At 38.0% G+C, this 12345-nt stretch overlaps 1 protein-coding gene across 1 annotated transcript in view; it reads right to left on the bottom strand.

The window, feature by feature from the left end:
- LOC110175779 (cilia- and flagella-associated protein 46) overlaps positions 1 to 12345 on the bottom strand; it is a 136163-nt gene that overhangs the window by 15233 nt on the left and 108585 nt on the right. Inside the window, 4 exon segments of the mRNA XM_055162939.1 lie at positions 8327 to 8439; positions 9969 to 10071; positions 12087 to 12119; positions 12216 to 12270. Of these exon segments, the coding sequence (XP_055018914.1) occupies positions 8327 to 8439; positions 9969 to 10071; positions 12087 to 12119; positions 12216 to 12270 (304 nt within the window).

The following is a 12345-nucleotide window of genomic DNA, read 5'->3' as shown; positions in this document are numbered from 1 at the left end:
AAAAAATTTAACCAATAACCCCAACCCAGCAGAGCTCTACGATCTGCTGGGCAACATCTGCTGGAGGTTCCCCCGGTCCCGGTGCAAACAGTGGGGTGACCGTTCTTTTGCAGTCGCCGGTCCAAAACTCTGGAACTCTCTGCCGATTGAGTTACGGTCCATCCATGACCTGTCTCTGTTCAAAACCAATCTTAAAACGTACTTATTTAGAATGGCTATTAACACTTAGTGGCCCTGAGACACTTTCTTTATTTTAATGGTGTAATGTGCTTTGTTGACCTATTTGTATGATGTTTATTGTTTTTTTTTATCCTGTTTTAATGTTGTACAGCACTTTGGTCGGCTTCAGTCGTTGGAAGGTGCTATAAAAATAAAGTTTGATTGATTGACTGAACCAATAATCGCTGGTATTTGGTCGTGATGTATGTAATGCGCCGCTAACGAGGTTAACTGGTATATTAAGCTTTTCCCAAATCCCGTAGCAAGAAGGGCAATAACGTCTTTCCCCTTCATAAAATTCATCAAACATTCTCTTTGTTCTGGCTTTAAATCCTTGATCGTGGGAATCGTTGCCAACACAGAATGTCTGACTCTTCGCTGATTGGCTGGTGCTCGAACTCGCACTTCTGGAGTTCTTGCAAACTGTCTAGTGTATTCTGATTCCTGACCTAGTTGCTGGAGAGAAATGAAATTAAGCGCAGGCACTAGGTGGCACCAGCCTGGCTAACAATTAAAGGTGCTGTACCAGATATTTAAACACTTATTTTGACTTCAAGAGCTGCTTATACTATATATGTGCTGGAGCAAGACAAATTTTACTCAGATACATGAAAAAAGATATAGGGCCTTTAAAATTACGCTATGAATGAAACAAAAATATAAAAGCTGCCCCCACAGTGCACCTCGTACCTCATTCAGATTTACTACCCCCCGCACGTGCTCTGAGGTCTGAGGACCAGCTCCAGCTCGTGGTGTCTAAAACGAGACTTAAAACCCGGGGGAACTGGACCTTCTCTGTGGTCGGTCCCAAACTCTGGAACGCTCTGCCCCCCCCCATCCCAACAGCCCCCACAGTGGAGTGTTTTAAGTCTCTTTCATCTCAAGACTCATTTTTACTCTCTGGCTTTTAACGCCATGTGAGTTGTGTAGTTCTCTGTGTCTTTCATTTATTTTATTTAACTTATGTATTTATTGTTTTTACCTATTCTATTTTTTTAGTACTGCTTTTATGTATTGATTTTATTATTTTTGTCCATTGATTTTATTGTTATTATAATTTATTTATTGATTCTACTAGTTATTAGTTTCTTCATGGTTGGAACATAATTCTGCAGATTTTTATTTTTATTTTTTTATTAAAATATTTTACTTTGCTATGTAAAGCACTTTGTTTATAAAATGTGCTATACAAATAAAGCTGGACTGGATTGGAAATATTGGTTAATATTAATTGCAATACAGTGCATATGGTACAGTATTACAAAAGGCATTTTATGAAATTATATTCGATGTGTTTAAAGAATCACTTATTGAATAATTTAGCATTTTCACATAATTCTAAAATACGTGGTTTCAGGTCATTAACCCCAGTCCAAAGAAAAAGAAGAACTAACACAAAATTGCAGTAACATTATCACATTAATTACATATAATAATAATTATTATGCACCATTATCTCATTTTTTTAAATATGATGAGAGCTGATTGCTTTATTTGTCCAGAACCTCACCAAAGAACCAAGACCCAGCACATTTGAATCAGGTTAATTAGGTTATTATTATTAGTCCTGGGAGCAGATGTGACTTCATGACCCTCATTGTTTCCTGGAAAACCCAGATCTCTCGTGGCCTGATCATGTCCGCACGCTGGGAGCAGACAGTGGACTTGAACGCGCCTGTCACTTTAGTTATAGTTAGCCTTAGTGCACGGGGCACATGTGTCTGTCCTTAGGCTACGTTTAATCCCAGCGTCCTGCTGTCAATCACACAACGCAGAAAGAAATGTAGAAGAATATACGTCTAAGAAGAACCTTTGAAGGTGTAAAAAAGCTAAAGGCGATTTGGGGAAGTTCATCATTTATTAAACAAAGTCTGAATAAAGGCCTCAACTAATAATTGAACAGGGGAGTTAGGAGTGCCCAGACTGTCAATAAAATACTGAGCCCGGAGAATCTTTGAAGACTTCTTTAAGAGAAAGAGTACACCGATGACAAAAGATGACATGGGAGAGATTGTCACAGAGTGAAGTTTTACACTGCAGAAAAGCTTGGCCAAAATTTAAGATATAAACACATAAATCTGTCAGAAAATAACTTAAGATGCAGCAAGATCATTTTACTTGACAAGTTATCTTAAAATTAAAAAAAAAAAAAAAACAATATCTGAGAAGTTCTGCTGATATTTTTGGGTTTATATGTAGGGCCGATTTAGATTATTTCCACCAAATGGCAGAATTAAATGTACTACAAACTCACTCTTAGCCCTTTTAAGAGTGCAGCTTGGTCAAGTTTTTTGCAGTTATCTTTTCGCTCTTCAGTGTTCAACTAAAGCATCACTATGTATTTTCTTTAGACAACAGGTTGGCCAAAACTAAATATCAGCCTCTGTTTGAGATTTAAGGCTGATTAGCTGATTTGTTAAAAAGTGCAAATATTGATCCTGTCTCTAGCTGCTCATGTTGACAGCTCATCTTAAGAGCTCACCTTGGCTTGAGCTTTCCATTAGGCTCATACTGTATGCGTCCTTTGCTTTGTGGAACAGAGTGAATGGACAGGATGCTCTGAATCTCTCTACATTGTATAACATATGTAATTATGAATCATTATCAACCTTCTGCATATACCTCAGAATAGCTTCATCGCATCTCGGAATCGTTTCTATGGTGTACTTTAAAGGTCTCATATTACGCAAAATGGACTCTTGTGAGATTTACGTCATGTTGTTACCTCATCAAAATCATATCTGAAACAGTGTTTTGTTTCATTTACACATGTCAACAGCTCAAAATTCTCTGTTCCACCTTCTCCTAAATATGCAGGACATGTGTGAATGAAACAAAACACAACAAAAAAGTATGTTTTTCAAGAGGAAACAACATTAAAGTCGCAAGCAGCATCGAATGGCCTTCGAGGGCAGCGCTTTGCACTCGGTGGACCTGCAGCTCCCTCAGGATGGCACTGACGCACCACTTGTCTCTGTGTTATTGTGGCTTTGGGCTGTTCTTGTCACTAAACAGACAAAAGTCCACACACACTGGAGGTGCTGATGAGGTGCTCTGCACTGAACTTCGTAAAACAACTGACAATGATGAGTGAATGGGTGTTGCAAAAACAACAGGCTCTCCGCCCTCTAGGAGCTCATGCCTAATAATCTTTTGATCAAAAACAATATCGGTTAATATGGGAACAGTATACTATATACTTTTTTGAAAGCTCTTGACATTCCCCATGTCACCGTGGGGTCATTGATGAATGACGAGCGGGTCAGCACCATTTCATCAGGCTTTGCCCATTGACTCAATGCTGACCACTACACTTTATAAAGAACAAATATGCATGTCCCACACCATTAGCATGGGTTGCTACGATACTGCTATTAATGCAGTGGGCGACTGTTTAAAAAATAAAAATAATAAAATTTTTAGCAAAAACAATATACCTGTTTGTTGAAAGCTCTCGACTTTCCCCATGTCACCGTGGGGTCAATGGGGAAATCTCGTTGGGGTCTCTCTCTGACCTCCCATTGACTTCCATTCATTTTAACAGTTATAAATACGGATATGGATACAGCTTGATGCCAGGAGTGTGTTTGAGGGACAGGGGAGCTTTGCGCTACTTTTGTCACTACATGTAAGCAAGAACAAATATGCATGTCCCATGCCTTTGGCGTGGGTTGCTAGGATACTGTTGTTAATGCAGGGGGCAACCGAGGGACTGAGGGACGGCCACCAGGGTCGCCCATTGACACCCATTGATTTCTGTTACTTTTTAGCAGTTATAAATATGGCCCAGCTGGGCTACAGCTTGATGTCAGGAGTGTTTGGGGGACAGGAGCGCCTCACGCTACTTTTGTCAACATTCAGTCAATGTTGCTTTGCCCATTGACTCAATGTTGATCACTACATGTTAGCAATAACAAATATGCATGTCCCATGCCGAAGGCTAGGTTAAGATGCTGCTGTTAATGCAGTATCCAGTTGACATCGATGAGTATTGTTGTTGAAAGCCATAGGCCCTACTAGGGGCTCAGGACTAATTATAACATAGATCAGAAAATAGTATAATACGGGCCCTTTAAGAGTCAGTGGTTTTGAAGATAACAACATGTATTTTTAACCAACTCATGCTTCTGTAACAGTGACTATAAGGTCACTGTGCTTTGGTATCCTCACTACACAGTCATGTTTTACATACTAAATGTCACAGCTCATGCAAATGGGAGGAAAGTCGGCCAAAGACCTGATTATGAAAGCAGATGTTTAATAATTGCTGAAAGCTCATTAAATGACTGACGCTACTGTAGGTTGAACTCTGAGTCATTTGGTTTTCTTGGGTTGGTCAGTGGAGTGCATTATAAAACACTTACATAGGTTCTGTATGAGACAAGGTAAAAAAGGCATCAGAGGAAATTACAAGGACAAACCATGAAGGCAATTAAGATAAAAAGAAATGTTATTTAACATGTACTTAGTGAGAATCAGAATTGCAATCTTCACAATATTGTTCTAGTCTGAATCAAATGTCACAAATGGGGCATTAATGACAAAATCCACCATCTTGATCAAGTCAAACATGTACTGGTGGTTTTTACATCCTAGAATGTAAAGATTTCATACTCTCAGTTTTCATATTGATTACATCACACTTTGCCTTGAAATATTCTTAAGTTGAACCAGATAATTTATATTACCGAACTGACTAGACTCACGGTACAACAAAAAGCAGCATTTTAACCATAAACTGGAAAGAAGTGGACTAAGGGAGTGTGACATCCCCAACAGCGTTCAGCTCCAGTCAAAGGAAGCTCATCAGGCTATGGTCACATTTTTCTACAGCGCTTTTCCACCTTCAAGGTGGCGAATGCTCTACCAACTGAGCTACTGCCGCCCCTAGCAGTTATAGGAGCCATTCCATATTAGGAATAGGAATTTATTTAAAGACAAAACATGAAATAGGATCCTGTACAGCAGTCAATATGAACATTTTAAGACCAAAATGACGAGGCTCATTAGAGCAGTTACAGAGAGAAATGTGACCATTTTTTAATGTTAAGTCAATTGGAGACAGAGTCGCTGGAGCAGGAAGTGCTCACTAGCAGGTTAGATATGTCCATTTACAGTTTGTGACTCTTAACACTATTAACTTTTGCTGCCTCCATCTGTATTAAACATTATTGGCCTAGAATGTTGTGATGGTATCTGAAACCCAGCAAAAGGGATGCATTATTCAAAACTTAATAAACTCAGGTAGTTAAGATCTTAAAATGTCTATTGGTTTACTACCATATTTTTCGGACTATAAGTCGCTCTGAGGTATAAGTCACACTTTTTGGGGGAAATTATTTTATAAAATCAGAGACCAGGAACATAGATTTCATCTTGAAAGGCAAGTTATAGTAATAACAATAGAAGAGAGAACATCAGGCTGTTAATGTCACATATGAACAGTTCTTCAGATAATTATAACATAAACAACAGAACAGAACAAGTTTACCAAACTCTCCATCTCACTCTAAATCACTAAATTCATTGAATTTCTCGGTTGCACTTCTGAGCAACTCCACGACCTCCGGAGGTAAACAGGACGCCGCTTCCTCTTCTGTATAGCTGTCGTCAGACTCAGCATCAGTTCCAGTTAGAATTATTTCAGCCTTTCTGAATCCTGACAGGATGGTTTCGCTTGTTACTGGAGTCGAGGCTTTGTCGATCCATCCCGTGACTTCCAGGAAAGTTTCATGGTGCACCCTCCTGGTTACTGTGAAGCTGTGTTCTCCATCCCCGCTTTCCTCCAGTCCCTCACAAGTTTCTTGCTCATTTCAAACTTTATTTCTGCTGCTGGATTACCATTTTTGGCTGCATATTTTGCTACTTGCAGCAAGGACACATGCGCAGTAGTGAAGTGACAGTGGTACAGGAGGAATAAAAGTAGCAGATACTGACACACAAGCCGAAGAGCGCCCTCTTGAGGCTATCAGGGTGAAAAATTTAATATATAAGTCGCACTGTAGTATAAGTCGCAGGACCACACAAACCATGAAAAAAGTGCAGATTATAGTCCGAAAAATACGATATTATTAAAAAAAATGAACACATAAAAAATAAATAAATAAAACAATATGAGTGAATGCATTAACTCTAAAAGCCCTAACACTAACATGGCGTCTGAATGCTGTTGCTCGATGACACAGCCCTGCTCTCTATTCAAACATCCATAGGTGATAACAACTGAATGGATTGTCTCCTCTCTTCCACACTCCAGGTGAGAATTAGAGCTCAGGAGTGACTCAGTGGATATACGTAGAAGACACAGATCCAGGAAAAAGAACAGGAAGAAGTATTTTCACTAGAGACAAGACATCTTGTTCTCAGCTATTTTAAGAGATATTTGAACACAAAGAGAATGAAAAGACTGCACATTACTTTATTACTACATTTAAAAGTAGTTTTAGTAGTTTTACTTAGTAGTCAAATACCAGATAATGACTGTAAGAGCACATCAGACCACATTTTGTCTACTTTTAAAAGGGTCCATATTAACACTATAATCTGATCAATGTTATAATGTTGTTCCCTCATCAAAAATAGACCTAGAGTTGTGTTTTGTTCCATTCACACATGTTTAACACACAAACCCTGTATATTTAAACTGAGGTCTTCTCTTAAACAAAAACGCTCTTTTCTACATTGTGATGTCAAGTGGAAATACAGGAGGAGCTCCACTGTGTTTTTAAACTCCATAGATCTTCACTAGAATCATTTGGAATTTCAGACCACAACTCCAGGGATGTGTTTCAGGAGACAATAACTTTCTGATATGGCTAAAACCTCACAAGGATTATTGATTATCATAAGAACAATATTAATACAGTCACTTTTTTAAGACGCTCAAACATACTTCATAAATGTTGTTGCATTGTTGATTAACTTCACAAACTAAGCAGTAGTAGTAAACTTCTCTAACCAGAGCTGGGTATCGCAAAAGTCCTCAAAATGTCAACTGTAACAGGATTTTTGGAATTGCAATTATTGTAATGTAGTTTCAAAATGTTAAACACACCTCCATTGTTCTGTGAACACTTTCAATTACATGGTGTACAGGCTGCTCAAGAAATACATTTGATCTGCCCTGTTTTATTACTGCTGATTGTGGTTACCGTCTCTTAGTTAGAAAAGAATGAAAATACATTTACGGACCAATAATTCTTCTGTATTGTTACTTTGCAGCTGATGTGTGGAGCTTGGTTACTCAAATTAAACTTTAAGGTGATTTTCTCCATAAAGAACAACAGGTGAGCTGTTTTTTTATTGTCAGACAAGTCCCTCTTTAGCTACACCTAGTGCCTCTGCTCATTTTAATTTCACTCCAGCGACTAGGTCAGGAATCGGAATACACTTGACAGTTTGCAAGAACCCCGGAAGTTGTAGACTGCACACCGGCCAATCAGCGAAGAGCTGAACCAACCTGAGTTGCGATAGCAGACTGCATACGCTATCCTCCTTTGGACTTTGTCAAATAAGAACTTAAACATTTTTTATTGCACCTTTAATTCACAGAAACGGCAATGATCATTGACAGACACGTTCACTCTCTGCTTTGTTTGCTGTTGTGCCGGCAATTACTTGGATATCACTGAGCGTTCCGGCGCATTACATACATCAAGACCAAATAGCAGCGATTGGTTAAATAAAAAAAGTACCTGCCTACGGTCGAGCAAACGACTCCTAATGCTGCGAGGTGAATCAGGCTCATCCGTCTGACCTTTTTGTTATAATACAGGCCCCTAAACATGGTCATGAAAACACATATTGATTTCAGGCTCCTGAAAAGGTGTAGCTTAAATTTTTTTTTATTTATATATATATATATATATATATATATATATATATATATATATATATATATATATATATATTATTTTTTTTTTTTTTTCAGACAATCTTAAAACCTTTTTGGCTGAGTCTGCTAAACGTGTGCATTGTGTCACTATGTTAACTGAAGAACATTCTGCCATAGAAATACATGCAGAACACCCCCAGCATGATGGTAATGCAAAGTATAAATTGGGCATGTGTTCTAAATAGTGAGCTGCATGGTGAGTTTTGGGTTTACCAGTAAGATTGAGAGCTGCTATTCTGGCTGGAGTCACGTTCCCCATGAAGTGCTCCATCCCCAGGAAAATGAAGGTACTGCATCTGGACAGCAGCTGCTCTATCTCCGCTCGACTACACCGCAAGAAAACATATGTCAGAACTAAAGAACTAACAAGGTTCTACAAGTACATCACAACTAACAGCTATAATACTGATATATGATAGAATGAGTTATATTCAGAATCATTACAGGCATTTTAATTTATAATAGGAGGCATGTTATTTAGATTGTTATGTGACATTTCCGACTGAGAGAATATAATTTGAAATGAGTCAGTCTAGCAATGGGTAAGAAAATGTACCTCATCTCATCCTTAACGCAAGCAAGAAAATATATTTAACTACTAATCCTGACGACATTCATAGCACATATATATCTACAAGTTAACATTAGCTGTATTGAAAATAATTACAGATACATATACACTCATTAGAGTTTTTCCAGAAGATGTTTCACTATTTCTTGCATTATTTATTCTTCCCATACTGGATTGTGGTATATCACTATTGTAGCCACAGCTTGAGCATTTGTCAAGGAGGTATGGCCAGAGGTGATCTTAGAATAAGTGTAATGAAACCAGGCAGGAATAAATATCTAGGGAAAAGTCAATACATCTTGGTGAATTGTTGTTTAACTGTCAAAACTAATCAATTCCCACAAATATTCTGAAAACAAGACATAATTTGTGTCAATCTTTTTGCAGTGTTTAAGTCTGAAGACCCATTTCTATTTCCTATCTTTTAACACTGCATAAATTGAGCGGTTCTGTGTCTTTTATTTATTTTATTTTTATTTATTTTACTTATTTATTGCTATTTTATGACATTATGGTTTTGTTTTTATTACATATTCATCAAAATTGACACTTGTGAGCTTCAAGCCATGTTCTCCGAGTTATGTTTTGTTTTATTCACACATGTTTGAGTAATCCTGGTTTATTAATCTACATCTCCAAAACTCAAAAGTCTCTGTTGCACTTTGTGATGTCATGAAGCAGTAGTTTTGAAGTTAACAGCTACATCAGGCATGTCCAAACTATGGCCCAGGGGCCAAATGCGGCCCTCAGACACATCTTTCTTGGCCCTCAGGCTTCCAGGTGAACTGGCAAAATTACCTTGCATCAATTAAAAATATTTTTTTACTGCAAGTTTTTTGAAAATCTACTTTGATAAAGCCTTCTATTCTACCATGTTAAACATGCACATATTTAAATTATTCCCTGTACTGAGCATCAGTCTACAGCCCTCAGTCGGCCCACTGCTTCGTCTGTGTTTAGGTATGTGGCCCTAGATGAAAAAAGTTTGGACATCCTTGAGCTCCATTTTACCTTTTGTTTAGAAATAATTGGCAATTTTAAGGCTGAAATTATACAAATGATTCTAGTTAAGATGGATGGAGTTTAAAAACACATGTGTGAATGAAACAAAACACAACTCAAGGTCTGTTTTTGATGAGGAAACATTATAACGTAGATCAAATCAAATACAGTAACATGAGCCCTTTAAAATTTGCCATATACATGAAATGGATTTTGAAGTGAGGTTGTATGGACAAGCCCATGTTTCTGGAGGCAGTTTGATAATAGGGCTTATCCACTCACCTAGGCCTGTATTTGCTGCCCATGAAGCCCTCCCACAGATGGGCAGAGAGCTGGCGGTGTGCCTCCAGAATATCACTCATCCTCCTGGATAAACTGGTACCATCTGCTCACACAAAACATGGATATAATGAGAAATAGACATATGTAAACACACTGAGTAAGAACACAAGCTGCAGAAAAGGAGGCTTACAGGGAAAGATTAGGTAATGCACGACTTATAAATCAGACGGCTACTTGAACCAGGATTAAACATACTGGAGCCGGATCTTTTGATAGTCTAGCGGTGGCAATGAAAAAAAAGGATTCTTATTTAATGATTAATATGTAATATCTTTTTGATTAGTTCCTTCATTTGGAGTATGGAATGATACAGGTCTCATGAAACAGATATTCTATTAAAAAAACTAGACACATTGGTCTGGCCCATTTGAGTTGGATTTTTACAGATTGGAGTATTGGACTAACATGCTTCTACTACTACTGCTCCCACTGCTTCTGATTAGGGGTGTAACGGTACATGTATTCATGCCGAACCGTTTCAGTACAGGATGTTCGGTTCAGTGCAGGGCTGTGCATGAGTGAATTCGCACAATTTGTGTGTGTTTACATTCCGCCACTACACGGAAGGCTCGGCTCTTTAAGATTCACAAGGAAACTCGTCTGTGATTGGGGCAGTGTTTCTCGCAGTGCTTTATAGTTACGGTGGCTGTATTGACAACAATTGCCCCCTGCCTTGATGATGTCTCTCTGAACTACATAAGGGTATTTTCAACTGCTGGGGACAACTGTAACTGCCAGCAGATCTGCACTTACTGCAGACAATGTGGACAAGTTGTTTTTTCTGGCCAAAAATATGAAGACTGAGTAAAACTTCCTCCTGGAACTGTTAGTGCTGCACTTTACTTTTTGAAAAGTTTTGTTTACTGTTTACAAGGAATTTATTTTTTATAATATTTCATACATTTCTTGCTTATTTGAAAATATTTTCTTTAACTTATTAGTATTATGTGGGATGTTTTAATGTTTCATTCATGTTAATTCACCATGTAATAGAAGTCACTGTGTTCCTTGACGTGATGGGTATGTTTCTGGACTTTGGAATGTCAGTGGGGTTGGGATATGATGTCATATGGACTATGAGTGTTATGGGACAGCAACGGGGTAGGTCTTCAAACTTTAGCATATGCCAATCTATGATAAACACGTGTTGGGTCAAAATTGCTGTGTATGTTTCTGCAGAAAATGCTAAATCAACAAGTTATGCTAGTATAAAGGCACTCGTTTTTCTGTGAATAGTCAGAACGGGGGACGTCGTCTAAGGGGCGGTGTCGAGGGACGACGACGCAAAGAGATGCCGTGTGGCTGAATTATGTAAAATCAACTTGAATCGGAGACCTGTACCTGCCTGAACTAAAAAAAGAGACATGTCTGAGAACTGTTTTAACTCTCCAAGGCTCTTTTTTAAGACTCTCTGTTCAGGTTGCCTCCAGGAGAAGCTGACAATTACCAATCAGCACTTTGCGATTATTTTATTTTCCTGTTTGTATAATGTTAAAACAAATTGTTGGTTTAATAAACACACAAATAAACAACAAGTAAATGTTTTGTATTTTGTACTGTTTTGTATACTGTACTGAAAATGAACCAAACCGTGACCTCAAAACGGAGGAACGTACCAAACCATCATTTCTGCGTACCGCTACACCCTTACTACTGATACTACTGCTACAACTACTACTAGTGCTACTACTAATACTACTACTACCACTGCTACTACTACTACAAACTTAGGTGAAACTTTGGTGGCTATAGGCACACAGCCAAAACATTTGAACCACCATGAGCTGCTGTTGTAAAAAGTCAGCATTTTGCCCTAAATCCACTGAGGTACCTGTTAAGTTTATTACTACTCAAAATAAATGTAGTGTTATCTTTATCTTGTTGGTATTGGTATTTCGATTGAAAATAACACTGAAAACATTTTGAGATAGTTAGGTGATTAACTATTTGACTTCAATTGTGTTGTTTCTAGAAATAAAGATCACATATAATAGTCCACACTACATCTTAGCAATTATAAGCCCTATAAAAATAAAGCTTAAAACAACATTGTCTTACCAAAGATGCCGTCATTGTGAGGATCCACCACATCTTTAAAGCAAAGTTAAAAACACTAACTTCAGTAAATGACAAAATTCAAACCATTAACAACAGAGAAATATTGACTCGAAAATGACAAAAAGATACATTTGATGTTCTTGGAGTTGACCGGGATGGTGTTCGGGGGCAGGACGAATGGCCGCTGTGAAAAATAGACACATACTCAGTTAATGGCGTTTTTCATATAGCGTGCCATGTATTGAAAAACAATAGTCAT

The sequence above is a fragment of the Boleophthalmus pectinirostris genome, unplaced genomic scaffold (assembly GCF_026225935.1).
Source record: "Boleophthalmus pectinirostris isolate CB_2022bp ecotype Guang Dong unplaced genomic scaffold, ASM2622593v1 HiC_scaffold_5, whole genome shotgun sequence".
Classification (NCBI taxonomy): Eukaryota; Metazoa; Chordata; class Actinopteri; order Gobiiformes; family Gobiidae; genus Boleophthalmus; species Boleophthalmus pectinirostris.
This window is presented reverse-complemented; position numbering and strand designations above follow the sequence as displayed.